Source organism: Tupaia chinensis, unplaced genomic scaffold (genome assembly GCF_000334495.1).
Source record: "Tupaia chinensis unplaced genomic scaffold, TupChi_1.0 Scaffold000320_2, whole genome shotgun sequence".
NCBI classification, from domain to species: Eukaryota; Metazoa; Chordata; class Mammalia; order Scandentia; family Tupaiidae; genus Tupaia; species Tupaia belangeri.
Genome location: NW_006159814.1, coordinates 2,483,875 through 2,500,354, shown reverse-complemented (window position 1 = coordinate 2,500,354; position 16,480 = coordinate 2,483,875). Strand labels below are relative to the sequence as shown.

The 16,480-nt window shown below is 39.4% G+C and overlaps 1 protein-coding gene across 1 annotated transcript in view; it reads right to left on the bottom strand.

Annotated features, from left to right (window-relative positions):
* The window catches only part of USP14 (ubiquitin specific peptidase 14), a 40,216-nt gene that overhangs the window by 13,539 nt on the left and 10,197 nt on the right, over nucleotides 1-16,480 (bottom strand). The window contains exons 3-6 of the mRNA XM_006151605.3: nucleotides 15,434-15,466; nucleotides 13,306-13,410; nucleotides 8,667-8,770; nucleotides 3,721-3,779 (exon numbers count right to left, since the gene is read on the bottom strand). Coding sequence (XP_006151667.1) covers nucleotides 3,721-3,779; nucleotides 8,667-8,770; nucleotides 13,306-13,410; nucleotides 15,434-15,466 — 301 coding nt within the window. The remainder of the gene's footprint in view (nucleotides 1-3,720; nucleotides 3,780-8,666; nucleotides 8,771-13,305; nucleotides 13,411-15,433; nucleotides 15,467-16,480) is intronic.

The window sequence follows — 16,480 nt, the reverse complement described above, 5'->3', positions numbered from 1 at the left end:
CCTGCTGAATTCCTAGCCTGCCCTTAATGCATGTACAGCAAAACACTACTCTAGCTTATCCTGACTTGAACCTTGTTAATTCCTAAGATGTGAAATGTCACTTATCATTATTATAGATTGAAATTGAGCAAATACTATAGCATCTTAATATAAAGCAGGCACTCAAAAAAATGTTTCTGAATTAAAAAAAAATTGAATACAATGTTTGAAAAATATCTTTGGAAGGAAGGCTGAAATTTGAGCATTACTACCAAGCTAATTATTTTGGGGGAGAGGTTTTTATTTTTTTTCTTTCTACTATAGGGCGCATGCACTCGCCAGACAGACAAAGAGAGACATAGAGACAGAAAGCGAGAAATCATCCCCCAGGGGGGATGGTCATGCCGCAATCCCTTCTCCTCCATTCTCCTCTCAGGATCTTGGGCACGCACGTACACGCGCCCGGCATGAGTTTTAAGCCACTGGGTCTGGGACACAAACCGTGGTCGACTACATGGGAGTCCAGCGACATACCCATCATATAACTGCTGGTCCCCAAATTAATTATTTTTTAAATAAAGGGCTAAATTTTAGCAATATTCTAAAGTACATACTACTAAAAAAAAATTTAAGATTTAGTATATAATAATATTCAGTATAAATAATGAAAGAAAAGGGCCAAGAAGCACAATCTAGATGAAAATACTAATGAAACATAACAAATAAATCACAATATGTGATCCTAATTAGATCCTGAGGCAGAAAATAAAGGGACCAGCAGTTAGAATAATGGCTATGTCGCTGGACTCCCATGTAGTCAACCGCGGTTCGCGTCCCAGACCCGGTGACTTAAAACTCACGCTGGGCACATGTGTGTGCGTGCCCAAGATCCCGAGAGGAGAATGGAGGAGAGGGGATTGCGGCGTGGCCATCCCCCCTGGAGGGGTGATTTCTCGCTTTCTGTCTCTCTGTCTCTCTCTCTGGCGAGTGCACGAACCCTATAGCAAAAACCTCAAAAAAAAAAAAAAAAAGACTTTTTTAATGAACAATATGAGAATAACTGGCAAAGTCTGAATTAAGTCTGTAATTTAAACAATGTCAAACATCCAGATTTGAAAACTGATAAATGTCTTATGGTATAAATTTTCTTACTTAAAAAAAATACATAAAAAAATTATTCAGGAATAAAAAACATGATGCTGGTATCTTACTCTAGAACAGTTTAGAAAACAATTAAATGCATTGTAGAGAAATAAAACCAAATGTGAACCCCCCCAAAACTGAATTCTTACAACTTTTCTGTAAATGTATTCCAAAATAAAGTTAAAAATTCAGATGCAAGAATGTAAAGAACAGTGTTTTTTTTCATTCCACAAATAGTATAAGCCTCCTATACGACACTGGAGAAGTTGCTGAAATTCTGCATTACTCATAGATATACAATAAATTAAATATAAATAATCACTTTCTCTCATTAAAAACTGCTTTTCAACAAATAAAATACATCTGTTTTCAGGAAAAAAAGGCTAGAATAAAATATAAGTCATTTTTTTCATGTGCGCTGCTTGAGTTCTCTGTATATTCTGGTTATCTTGATAGAAAGTGGACGCGTTTGAAGGTTTACTGCTAAATGAAGCAAGTCAGACTATGAAAGAGAGGCCATTTATGGCCCCACTTAATAGACACTAAATGTCTTCACTTTATGGCAGAAATTAAAATACTAGGTGGTATAAAGGCTTGGAGAAACAGTGTGGAAGGAGGCTGGGAAATGGTAGAGGGTAAGAGAGGGGGATCAAGGGGAAAAACAAGGAAGCAAAATATATAAACACAAGAAATGAAGAAATAAAAAGGCCAAAAAAGAATATGTATAATTCCAAAGAAAACTACTGTCTGTACTACTAAACATTAAGAGTTGACCGCAAAGAGACACACTTCACACCTTTAGGATGACTATCATCAAAAGATACATGTATGTACAATACTAAGTATTGGTAAGGAAGTGAGCAAAATTAACCCTCATTCATTACTGCAGCTCCTTTGGAAAACAATCTGGCAGTTCTTTAAAAAGTTAAATATAAAATTACCATGTGACCCATCAATTCCACTCCTAGATTATATATGTCCAAGAGAAATGAAAACATACCACATGAAGACTTGTATACAAATGTCAGAAGTATTTATAAGGGTCAAAACCTGAAAATAACCAAGCGTCCATAATGCTGAATAAGTACATGAAATGTGGTATGTCCACAAGATGGAAACTTATTTACCAATAAAACAGAATGAAGTACTGAAATGCTATAATATGGATGAACCTTGAAAACAGCTAAGTAGAAGAAGTCAGTCACACAGAAGACTGTAAACTATACAATTCCACTCATATCAGAGGTCTGTTTCTATAGGAACAGAGAGTAAGTTGGTGGTTGACAAGGGTTGAAATGGTAAGGGGGGAAAAGGTAGCTGTTAAGTCATGGAGTTGCTCTTTGGAGTGATGAAATGTTTAAAATTGATAGTGGTGGGGGCCAGCAGGTGGCGTAGTGGTTAATGGCGCTAGACTCCCACATAGCTGACCTCAGTTCAGATCCCAGACCTAGCAGCTTGCTTTCTCACTTTCTCTCTCTCTCTCTCTCTGTCCCTCTCTGATCAAATGAAAATGAATAGATAAATAAAGTAAAATAAAACAATTCTTAAAAAAAAAAAAGATTGTGGTCACATTTGGATAATATGAATATACTTAAAAACACTGAGTTGTACACTTCAAATGGGTGAATTATATAGTATGCAAGTTAAAAGCTGTTAAGGGGGAAAAAAAGCATGGGTATAAAAACTCTTATAGACCTAGTCCAATGATTTAAAAGGTCCTTGGGACCAGCAAGAGGGTAGGGATTAAGGGCTGGACTCCCACATGGCCAGTTCGAATCCCAAACCCAGTGGCTTGAAAATCACACCGGGCACATATGCATGTGTGCCTAAAAATCCCAAGAGGAAAATGGAGAAAGTGTTGTACCATGGCCACACACTTGGTAGGAAGGGTGACTTCTCATTTTCCCTCTCTCTATCTCTGTCTCTCCAACAAGTAAACACACCCTATGGCAAAAAAATCTTAAAAAAAAAAAAAGAGTTCAATATTGAGGTAGAGACTATCCTTTTATGTAATGAGAAAAAGTTATTCATTCCCTTTAAGAATTTCTATTCTCCTCATACCCATGATTACTTTACACTAATACCCACTAAGACACTTATAATGATCAAGTCCAAGTGATAAAACCTATCCCCAAAGAAACCAAAGCAACACATAATTTAATCAAAACATCCAAAGATTATTTTTCACAAAAGACATCCATCACTGGTTTACAATTTGAACAGTAAAATGAGTTCCATGTTGTTTAATGTAAGTATAAAGTACTTTGATCTTAATGAGGTGATGTTTTATAAAACTCAATATTGTAAGTTGAAAAAATACTGAAAAGTGAATGAAAAATAGAATTTATTGGGGGCTGGCCAATGGTGTGCTGATGGGGACACTGGACTCTCACATGGCTGATTGTGAGAGTCCAGTGTCCCACAAGTCCCAGACCCGGTGGTTTGCTTTTTCTCTCTCCCCCTCACCCCCTCTTTCTGATCAAACTGAAGAATAATCATAATAAAATTAAATGAACAATTCTTTAAAAAAAAAAAAGAAAAGTAACATTTATTGACTACTATACACCCCTAGAATGGTAATACATTTAACATACAGACCTGCAGTAATATACTGTGCTGAAGCCATTTCCCCGGAAGCTCTCAAGGCACCTGCATACCTAGGAATGTAAAGGCAGAATTAAATGGGATTCGGTTCATTCTGAAAATCAAATGGGAAGAAACCAGTTATAAAAGACCTATGACACCATCCACTGCAAGGTTCTCAGTGCTGTTCCCATCTTCGTATTTCTCCCCTCCTTTTCTTGTCTTGCTCCTTTAAGCACTATATGGATAAAAAGGGAGTAACGGCCCAGCCTCTATGGCACAGTTGAAAATGTACCGGACTACAGAGCTAGAAGTCACAGCAGACCACAGTTGAGCACCTAGCCCAGGCACCATGAAAACGTGCTGAATACATGAACATGTGCCCAGATCCCAGCAAGCGGGAAGACTGGAAGAAAAGGATGGTGGTGTGACTGAGCCCTGCAGAAGGTGCTTCCCTGTCGTTCTCCCTCTTTCTCTCTCCCTTTCTTACTCTCTCTCATGCACACATACATACTCTATAATGAATAAAAACTTTTTAACATGTGCTAAGAAAATAAGGAATTTAAATGAAGCCTGAATTATTTCCCCCCTTATCTAATTCATATAAAATAAACATTTTCTGAAAATAATGTGGAATGGGCCAGCCCCATAATGCAGTGGTTAAGCACAATGGATAGGGAGCTGGATTCCACATGGCCAAAATGGTTCTAGTCCTAGCCCCCACAACTTGAAAAATATGCAGGGCGCTTTTGTATATGTGCCCAAGATTGAAGAAATGGAGGAAAAATGAAGAAATTGGGACCAGCAGTTAGCGTAATAGCTATGTCGCTGGACTCCCATGTAATCGACTGCAGTTCGCATCCCAGACCAGGTGGCTTAAAACTCACGCCGGGCGCGTGTGCGTGCATGCCCAAGATCCCGAGAGGAGAATGGAGGAGAAGGGATTGCGGTGCGGCCATCCCCCCTGGGGGGCTGATTTCTCGCTTTCTATCTCTCTGTCTCTCTCTGTCTGTCTGGCGAGCACACACACCCTACAGCAAAAACCTCTCCAAAAAAAAAGAAAAAAATGAAGAAATTAAGGAAAATGGGTTGCAGTATGAACAAACGGATTGCAGATGCGTTCTCTCCCTCTTCTCTCTCTCCCTCTATTTCTCTCTGAAGAGCACAAAAACACTCAAAATAATAAAATAAAAATAGTATGAAACAAAAATATCCACTAATTACAAAGAAAATAAAATTATATAATCTCAGAAATAAGTTGGGGGACCAGCAGTTGGCGTAATTGGCTATGTTGCTGGACTCTGATATAGTTGACTGCAGTTCAAGTCCTGGACCCACTGGCTTAAACTCACGCCAGGTACGTGTGCATATGTGCCCAAAATCCCGAGAGGAGAATAGAGAAGGGACTGCAGTGTGGCCATCCCCATAAGGATTTCTCACCATCTGTCTCTCTGTCCCTCTCTGTCTTTCTGGTGAGTGCACACGCCCTATGGCAAACCCCCCCACACACACACAAAAAAAAAGAAAGAAAGAAGGTGGAAGAAAAAAAGCTCTTGACTAAAACCAACAGATGGCATAACGGTTATGTGGCTGGACTCCCACACAGTTGATCACAATTCAAGTCCCAGATCTAAAAACTTGAAACTCGTGCCAGGCACGTGGGCATACATGCCCAAAATCTCAAGAAGAGAACAGAGGAGAAGGGACTGCAGTATGGCCATCTCCTGGCGGGGGTGGGGGTGGGGGAGGTATATCTCGCTTTCTGTCTCTCTGTCTCTCAGGCAAGCGCATACACTCTATAGCAAAAATCTCTTAAAAACAAAAAAAGCTTAGAACTAGATGCGTAATGGTTACATCACTGGACTCCCTGGTGGCTTAAAACTCACGCCAGGCACACGCGTGTACATGCCCAAGATCTCAAGAGAAGAATGGAGAAGAGATGGGGTGGCGTGGCCATCCCTAATGGGGGATAATTTGTCGTGCTCTGCCCGCTCTGTCTCTCTGGCAAGCACATGTGCCCTATAGTAAAAATCTCTCAAAAAATAAAAGGAAAAAAGCTCTAGACCAAAAATATTAAATCAAAACCCATACACCTAAATTCAGTACTAATTTCCTATATGACAAACGTTAAATATGTGACAAAGTTTCAAGTTGGTTTGCTCATCTATAAAATGAGGGGTTTCTATCAAATGATTTCTAAAGTCATTCAGCTTTATGATCCTCAGTTAATTTACTTCTTATAATAGGGTAACATGGCATATAGCTTTCTACATCTAGGGCAAAGCTATACTAGGGAAGTGTGTGTGAATGAATGAATGAGTAAATAAATGAATCAATGAATGAATCAATGTACTGAGAATGGGAAAGTCACAGATAATTTATTACTTATCTGCAAGGAACGTTCAATATTATATCAGCAAAATATATAATCCCCTACGAAGGCAAAACCAACCAGTAAGACAAATAATGTTAACACTGAACTTAAAAACTCCTTGGAAGGGAACCAGCAGTTGGCATAATGGCTATGTCGCTGGACTCCCACGTAGTCGACCGCGGTTTGCGTCCCGGACCCAGTGGCTTAAAACTCACGCCGGGCGCGTGTGCGTGCACGCCCAAGATCCCGAGAGGAGAATGGAGGAGAAGGGATTGTGGCGTGACCATCCCCTCTGGGGGGTGACTTCTCGCTTTCTGTCTCTATGTCTCTCTCTGTCTGGCAAGCGCACGTGCACTATAGCGAAAACCTCTCAAAAAAAAAACAAAAAAACTCCTTGGAAAAACTGACACAAATACTGAGAGGTTTCATGGACAAGAAAACAAAAGTACTGAGAGAACGCTTCTACACCCTGTCTTTGTCAAGTTAATAAATAAAATTAAGTAATGATATAGAAAACCTGAATGTAATTAATAACATTGTTAAAGTTAACAGTCTATTAAACTTTGACATCTACGAAAAGACATCATGACTTTTCTAGTATCTGTGAAGTATGCACATCAACCAAACAATCAGAGGAACTCAGGCCAGCTGCAGTAGTGCATGCTGTTGCTCAACAGGTTGAGGCCACGTGGGAAGCCCGAGTCAATTCCTGGCCCATCCTAATAAGCCAGGTATGGTGGAAACTGTCTGTAGGCCCAGACAGTTGGAAGGCTGAGGCAAAGAGGACTGCAACACATTATACACACACACACAAATAAAAATAGATAAGTAAAATTTCATTTTATTTTTTATTGCCAAAAGGTGCATGCTCCTGCCAGAGTGGAGTGGAGAAAGAAAGAGCACGAGAGAAAGCACCCTCTGAAGTGGAGTGTAGTCACTCTGAAATCCTTTACCCTTCATTTCTCCATCCTGTCAGAACCTTGGGCATGCATATACACATGCCACGGGTGGTTTTTTGTTTTGTTTTGCTCCTGGGCATGTGCCATCCCTGGATAAAGATACAATGGGGGAATCATCCACTGGGGTGAGGCCATGCCACAATCCCTTCTTCTCCATTCTCCTCTCAGAATTTTTGGCGCACGCACACAAGCATCTGATGTGTTTAAGCCACTGGGTCCAGCCATGTGGCATCCAGCACCTTAACCATCATACCACCTGTTGGCTCTAGCCAGGGTGTTTTTCAAGGTGTGAGGACTGGGATTTGAACTATGGTTGGTACTGTGGGATTGTCTTTGTATATCTAGAAAACTCTACATTATGGGGTCAGTTCAATAAGTAAAATTTAAAAGGAAACTCAAATTTCCAAAAACCAGAAGTTATAGAGGCCACAATCCTTACTTGTGGTGTAATGAAATAAATGTATATACTTTCATGTTCAAAGGGACTTCAAAAAGTTCCTGGAAAAATAGAATTAAAATATGAACAAGTTTATTTTGGTGCAAAAAAATTTTTCTACGCATTTTTTATTATAAACATTCTTCATAAACTTTTTGAAGACAGTTTAAAATTTCTAAATCCACAGGCTAAATAATTTCAATTAAACTCTTGGGTCAAGATGTGGAGCAAATAGCTCATATAATGCTGATGAAAATGTAAAACTAGGGGCCAACAAGTGGTACAGTGGTTAAGGCACTGGATTCCCAGATTCAATAGCTTGAAAATCACCCTGGGTGCATGTGCATCAGTGCCCAACATCATGAGAGTAGAATGGAAATGGAACTGCTGAGAAGCCATCCCTCCTAGGGGGGTGATTTCTCACTTTTCTTTTCTCTGTCTCTCTCTAGCGAGCACAGCGTCCTGTTGCAAAAAAAAAAAAAAAAAGTGAATATGGTACCATGTTTGGCAAGATGTATTAAAACTGGGGACCAGCAGATGCAGTAATGGTATGTCAATGGGCTCCCATGTAGTCAACTGCAGTTCGAGTCCTGGACTTGGCAGCTTAAAACTCACACCAGGCTCACATGTCAGTGCCCAAATTCCCAAAAGGAGAATGGAGAAGGGACTGCAGTGTGGCCATGCCCCCTGGGGGGAGATTTCTTGCTTTCTGTATCTGTCTCTCCAGTGAGTGTATGCACTCTATAGCAAAACTGCCCCCACCAAAAAAAAAAAAAAAAAGATGTACTAAAACTGAATATATGCTTAGCTTTACAGCCCAGCAGTCTAACTCCTAGATGTATGTGTAGGCCCATTCCTGCAACTCTGTACTTCCAGCAATCATGCTGGAGGCTAGGATTTTGGGCTTTCCAGCTAAGAAAATTCTGAGTTTGCAAACAAACTTCTATCTTCATTATAAAATCACATAGGCTCACATATTTCCATTAGCAATGCAATTAACAGACTAAGACGGTTAGACAATCTTGTGAATATAATAAACACCCACTGAACACTTTAAAAAAAGGATGAATGGTATGATACATAAATTTTATTTCAATAAAGATGAACCAAAAAATTGGTACAAGACAACACTATTCACCCAAATGTGAACCCTCCCTACCCAAAGAAAACTCGAAGATTTCTCTTATCTTACCTTTTAAGGGCATCTTTGAGTTCAGGCACAGAACGAATACACTGAACTGTAGCATTCATGTAACAAGTGTTACCAAGATTTGTCAACCCACATGGTAATTCCATCTGATAAAAAAAGAATTAAATCATTTCTATAAAATGACATGCTTATATGTCCACATTTTAAATAAACTAATAAATAACATTTACCAGCTCCTACTAATTTATATTTCACCTTCATCCTAAAGTAACAATGTTTTATTTCCCCCAACAAAATTTTTCACTTGCGGAACTGGCAGGTGGCATTGTGGTTAAGGTCACTTAACTCCCACGTGCCAACCATGGCTTAAGTCCCGGATCTGGTGGCTTTCACTTTCTCTCTCTCTGTGTCTCTCTCTCTCTATCTCTCTCTTTACCTCCCTCTCTGGTCAAATTTAAATAAATAAATAATAAATAAAGCAAAATAAAATTAGGAAAAAAAAATTTTTTGGAGAGGTTTTTGCTATAGAGCACGTGTGCTTGTCAGAGAGAAAGAAAGCAAGAAATCACCCCCCAAGGGGGATGGCCACGTTGCAATCCCTTTTTCTCCATTCTCCACTCAGGATCTTGGGCACACACGCACACGTGCCCGGCGTGAGTTTAAGTCGCCGGGTCTGGGACTCGAACTGCAGTTGACTACATGGGAGTCCAGCAACATAGCCATTACACTAACTGCTGGTCCCAGAAAATATTTTTTTTACTTGCATCGTTCTGTGTTTTAGTTTCCTTCATAAAAACAGTAAGAATTGGGCCAGAGATGACATGGTGGTTTAGATGACTAGATCCTACAAGGGCAACTGCGCAATAGGAGTCCCAAACCATGTCTCTTGAAAAACACACCAGAAGCATATGCGTGCATACCCAAATCCTGAGAAGCCATTGGAGAAAGGGACTGTGGCGTCATCATCCCCCAGGGAAGGCTTTCTCATTTTTCTCTCTGTGTCTCTCTCTCTAGTGAGTGTTATGTGCCTACTGCAAACTTTAAAGAACTAAAATCAGTCTTGCTGGGGCCAACAGGTGGCTTGGTGGTTAAGGGTGCTGGACTCCTACATGGCTGACCTAGTTTAGAGTCCTGGACCTGGCAGCTTGCTTCTCATTCACTTGCGCTTGCTCTCTCTCTCTCTCTCTCTCTCTCTCTCCCTCTCTGGTCAAATTAAAGTAAATAATTAAATAAAGTTAAATAAAATAATTCTTAAAAATAATCAGTCTTGCTTCCTTTGTAGATTCATTGTGAGGCAAAAAGAGCAAATTATGCATAGAAACAACTCAAATAAAAAAAAATTTTAAAAACACAAAACAAGAAAATGAATGGATCAGAAGAAGATTCCTCATGGCTCCTGAGAACTAGTAATTTCAGGGTAAAAAAGAAATGAATATTCCCTACTGATAATTCAGCCTCCAGCTCACAAGCTTGAGTGGCAGGAGAGGCAAGAGGCAAGCCATCAGAAGATTCCTCATGGCTCCTAAGAACTAGTGATTTCAGGATGGATCTAAGAGAACTGTGGCCAAACATCTAAATACTATTAGGGTTAGCATATTCCTGAATATCTATTGAATCTGGTGCACAAAGCGATCAAAACGGAACAGCAAAGAGATTCCAAATCACCTCTTTCTGCTCACTCCTGAACGTTCAGATTGAACTTCAAGAATTAGTAAGAAACACACCATCCATCAGATGACTACAAATCACCGCAGGACCACAAGAAATATGGGAAAGCAAGAAAATACCTCTCCTCCAAGGGAAAAGAATAACTCCTCTTCCTCCACAGACAGTTCAATGGAAATCATGGAAATGTGTGATAAAGAATTTAGAACAGATGGAAGAGAAGAGAGACAACGAACTGCAGAAGAGAAAGGAGAAAGGAGCTGACGAGTTCCAGAAGGTGAGGAAATTCTTGCAAGATCTAAAAGAGGAATTAAACACTTTACAAAAGAATCAAATTGAACTGTTAGAGATGATGGCTATAATACAGGAAGTCAAAATCTCCCCTGAAAATATTAAAAGCAGATCATATAGAATGGCAAGAGAAAAACATCAAGTTACCTATAAAGGCTATCCCATCAGGCTAACAGCAGACCTCTCATCAGAAACAATGCGAGGGAGGAAAGAATGAGAAAATAAATTCAAAGTGTTAAGGGAAAAGTAATTTCAACCAAGAATACTGTACCCAGCAAGATTATCCTTCATGTGGGAAGGAAAGACAAGAACATTCGCAGATAAACAAAACCTGAAAGAATTTACCAGCATCAGACCAGATCTCCAAGTTCTCAAGGGAGTGCTAGATCAGGAAAATTAAATACAGTCACACAGAAATTAGAGTTCAAAAACTAAGAAAATGGCCAACTTAATCATAGGGACAAGTCTGGAGCTGAATACTATATCTCAAAATTTAATCAGGAAAAAATCAAACCACAACAGAAGATAAAGTACATGAGACTGATTTGGTGAAATAGAATTTTATGACTTTTGACTAAAACATTGCTGATTTTCTTCTATGCTTTGTTGTCTAGTTTTACAGATTTGCGTCCTGTCTTGAGCTGTCAATAGGTTCATGTACCTACCATTTGAACAGAATCCTAACTTGTTTCCTGGCTTTAAGTTTTAAGCAAAGTTCCTTAGCATTTCTTTTATTTAAGTTAAAACTGCTTTTCTTGAAATTACCAAGTGAACTTGCTATTGAAAGTAGTTAGGTTATTTAAGAAATTGTGCAATCAATACAATGTGGGGAGGAAAGGAATGGAAGACAACTGTAGACACCAGAGACAATGTGAGAAGAGGGTGGGAAAGGACAGAGGGTTAGAAATAGGGGTTAAAAAAAAATACTAGAAACTAGAAATTGAAAATTTTTGACAATAGCATGCATGATTAAGCCACCATGCAGTATATTCTGGATGGGAAACCACATTTTGTATGATGTGACGATGCTTGGGGAATGAATGTAAATTAAGTTTAAAAAAAAGTTTCAAAAAAAAATATTTCAGAAGTAAATTACAGGACACTTGTGACTAGATTCTAGCTTTGTCAATATTTTTAGTTTAACATTTTGTGAATCAATAAAATATGCAAAAATTTAAGTATGGAAGGGAGAAGGGGAAGGAAAAAAGTAAAAGTATGCTTAATTGACAAAAGTATGAGAAGCTATTTTCTTGTTAAGTTATAGAGTAATATCTTTGGCTTGACTGACATGCATAGTATTTGTGCTAGAAAAAGAAATGTTGTACACTGTAAAAATGTGATTAAATGTAAATAAAAATATAATAAATAAAAAAGAAAATGAGTTTTGAGAGTTTAACTATCCCCACGTTTAAACTTTCTTGTGATTTTATTTCTCATAAAGTAATAGTGAACACTGTAAACTGCTACCAACCAGACACACATCTACTACAGGTATTAACTAACTTTATATTTGGAATGTGTGTGAATGTGTGTGTGTCTATGTGTGTGCACACTAACGTTTTATCCTTGTCTATAAAATGAGGTTATAGCCCCTTAACACCTCATAGGTTTTTTTGTTGTTTGGGGGGGATATTTTAGACTTTTTTCATAAGGCATGTGTGCTTCCCAGAGAGAGACAGAGAGAGAGGAAAAGGGAGAAATCACCCCCGAAGAAGGATATCCATGCTGCAATCCCTTCCCCTCCCTTTCTTCTCGGGATTTTGGGCATGCACGTACAAATGCCCAGCAAGATTTTCAAGCCACCAGGTCCGGGACTCAAACCATGGTCTGCCATATGGGAGTCCAGCACCTTAACCACTGAGCCACCTGAGGGTCCCAATTCCCTATAGTTTTAAGGCTTTAAAGGATAAGACCATGGGCTAACTCCATAGCTTAGCAGTTAAGGGAATCAGATACCACATGGCCAACCACGGTTCAAATCCCAGCCCTAGTGGCTTGAAAAACACACTGGGTACTGCATATGTATACCCAAAATCCTGATAGGAAGGAGAAATGAAGAAAAAAGGATTGCATCATGACTACTCCCCACTAGGGGGGTACATGCATTCATTATCTCCAGCAAACACAATACCCTCTAGCAACACACTTTTTTTTATTAATAGGTTTTTGCCTTGGGGTGCATGTGCTTGGGGGAGAGGGGCAAGGAATGTGAGAAAATCACCCTTCAGCAGTGTTGGCCATATCGCAATCCCTTCTTCTCCATTCTCCTCCTGAGATTTTGGCCATGCACATACATGTGCCCAGAGTTAAGTTTCAAGCCACTGGGTATGGGATTAGAACTGTGGTTGGCCATGTGGGAGTCCAGCAATGTAACCACTACACCATCTGCTGGCCCCTCTAGTAATACATTTTTTTAAATAAAGAGAAAAAAGGAGAAATTCTGAACCAGGAACTTCATGTTTACTGTTAAATTTAAGTCTAAGTACATTCATTGTTGACCCCATCAACAACCAAAGTGTACAACAAAAATACCTAACTTTATGAGGTAGATGAAGGACTCCCTTGAGCTAATTTCAAAAGTTACACTTTCATTTATTATTTTTTATTATTAAAAACATGTATGTTGAAACTAACAAATCTCCAAAACATTTAGATGATACTTTCTTAAAGATGTCTTAACTGCCCTTCAAAAAGTAGTGATCAAACAAAAAATTTGGTGTCTTACAGCAGATGCTAACTGTTCTTCTGTCATGTCTTCCACGAATACGGTTTTAGCTGAGGGTTCTTCAGGAAGAGCATCTGATGACCCCATCATTAGTAGAGTCATTCCCTGTTTTAAAAAAGATAATAATTTCAGAAAAATTCTTAAAAGTGGGTAATAATTATGTGCAATGAGAGAAAAGGTATATATACAGAATCTAGATTTAGTTGTTGCTGAGGAAAGAGAAAGTAAGTTTAAATGGGCTAGAGTTTCTTCCTAGGCTAAGGATAATATTCTAAAATTACATGGTAATAAAAGTTATATCACTCTGTAAATACACTACTAAAAATCATGCATTGTTAAAGAATTTTTTTTGGAGGGGAGAGGTTTTTGATATAGGGTATATGCGCTCACCAGAAAGACAGAGACAGAGAGACAGAAAGCAAGAAATCACCCCCAGGGGGAATGGCCATGCTGCACTCCCTTCTCCTCAACTGTCCTATCGGGATCTTGGGCATGCACGCACACGCGCCCAGCATGAGCTTAAGCCACTGGGTCCAGGACTTGAACTGCAGTTGACTACATGGAAGTCCAGCAACATAGCCCTTATGCCATCTGCTGGTCCCAATAAAATTTTAAAGTAATACAGTAGTTGCTTGGAGTCAGAGTTCACCTGTTATCTTCAAAGGAAACCATTTACAGTAATAAAACATCAAAATTTTGACTGGGGTGACAGTTATGTTACTGTGTAAAATTACCTACATTCATCAAATTACACTAAAAAAAAAATTAAAAAAAGGTAAATTTTACCCTCTATATACATTACCTGAATAAAGCTGAGGTAAAAGGAAATGTTGCCATGAAAAAAAAAAGGCTAATTTTTACACTATTAGAGGGGAGGGAAGTCCTCAAATGCTCATTAACATTCAGTGGCATCATTTCTTCCCATGACGAACTAACCACTAATAGGACTCCTTTTGTGGGGATAGCCCAGGGCCTTGGTGATTAAGTCGGCTGGATCCCACATGGCCAACAGTGCAGTATGACTCTTGGACTTGGGGGCTTGAGATACACATTGGGCATGTGTGTATGTGTGCCCCAAATTTGGAGATGAGATTGCGGCATGACCACAAACCATGAAGAGGTTCTTTCTTCTTTCAGGTTTTTGCCATAGGGCACATGTACTTACCAGAGAGAATCAAGAGAGACACAGAGAGAGGGAAAGTGAGAAATCACCCCACCTTCAGGGGGATGGCCACACTGCAATCCCTTCTCCTCTATTTTCCTATCAAGATTTTGTGCATGGGAACCAGCAGTTAGCATAATGGCTATGTCGCTGGACTCCCACGTAGTCGACTGCGGTTTGCGTCCTGGACCCGGTGGCTTAAAACTCACGTTGGGCACGTTTGCGTGCGTGTCCAAGATTCCGAGAAGAGAATGGAGGAGAAGGGATTGCAGTGTGACCATCCCCACCCCGGGGGGTGATTTCTCACTTTCTGTCTCTCTGTCTCTGTCTGTCTGGTGAATGCACACGCCCTATAGCAAAAAACTCTCCCCCCCGCAAAAAAAAAAAGTCAATGGGAAGGGCCAGCAGGTGACATGGTGGTTAGAATGCTGGACTCCCACATGGTCAACTACGGTTCAAGTCCCAGATCTGGTGGCTTGCTTTCCCACTTCTCCTTTCTCTCTCTGATGACTACAAGTTAAAAAGTAATAATAATAAATTAAATAAATAATTCTTTAAAAGATGTCAATGGGGAGACCAGCAGCTGTCATAATGGCTATATCACTGGACTCCCATGTAATCAACCATGGTTCAAGTCCCAGACCCTGTGGCTTAAACTCACACCAGGCATGTGTGCATGCATGCCCAAGATCCCGAGAGGAGAATGGAAGAGAAGGGACTGTGGCATGGCTGTCCTCTGTGCTAGGTGATTTCTTGCTTTCTATCTCTCTGTTTCTCTGTCTTTCTGGCAAGCACACACATTTGATAGCAAAAACCTCTCTAAAAATAAAGTCAATGGGAAATGTCAAGTATTTTAAACAGATGGTACTAGAACAACTGGTATACATTTGAAAAAAAAAGTCATTTAGAATTTATTTTGGTATAATAATCATGTTACTGTATTATATCAGCACTCTTAATACTTACATTTTTTATTTTGATGTTTCCCCAATCTTCATCCTGTTTCAAAGATAATTAAAAATAATTTAATTACCTGTGCGAAAGTTGAACATAATCTAATAATCAATTGATTTTAACCTACTTAAGAAAGAGATTAAGACAGACCAACTTGTGGCTTGGTGGTTAGAGGAGTTAGATCCCACATGGCACACTGTGCAGTTTCACTCCTGGACCTTGCAGCTTAAATAAAATACTAAGTGCACACATGCACACACCAAAATCCTGAAAGAAGGAAAAATGGAGATGCAACTGCAACATGACCATTACCCATGGGGATGCTTTCTCTCTCTCCCTCTCTTTCTGTCTGTCTCTCTCTGGTGAGCACTCACATCCTCTGGCAAATTTTTTGAAGATAAAACAAGATTTATTCTGTTTGCAGACTTAAAGTCACTGCAATTGAAAAATAAATATTTTAGGGATGCCCCATAGCACAGTGGTTAAACGTTATGCTTGGGGAGCTGGATCCCACATGGCAGATGGTGGTTTGAATCCCAGTCCTGGTGGCTTGAAAACCATGCCTGATGGGATTGAGAAATAGAGGAAAGGACTGCCGCATGACCACACCCCATGGTAGGAGGGGGTTGTTCTCTCTCTCGCTCTCTCTGTCTCGCTCCCTCTCTCTCAGGTGAGTGCACATGCCCTTCATAATTTAAAGAAAAGAAAAAAAAATTGACGCGTGCATTTCTAAAGTCAGGAAGTCCAACAATTACTTAAACTGCATAAGGTAACAATCTATAAATTACTAAAGGTGGCAGCACCAAGTACTTAAAAGTATGTAAACACAAAAAACAATTTTAGTAAGTATTAAATTATGGCTAACTGATGACAAATGGAAGATCCTCATGTTCTGTACATTTGAACAAGCAGAACTAATTAATAACTATCTTTTATGACAAAAATGACAAGGTCTGTGTAATTAGAATGACTGTAAATTTATCACCCAACCAAGACACTACTCTTGAGAGTCAACTGTTAAAAAGATTTTACCAGGACAGTAAACCAGACTACCGAAGG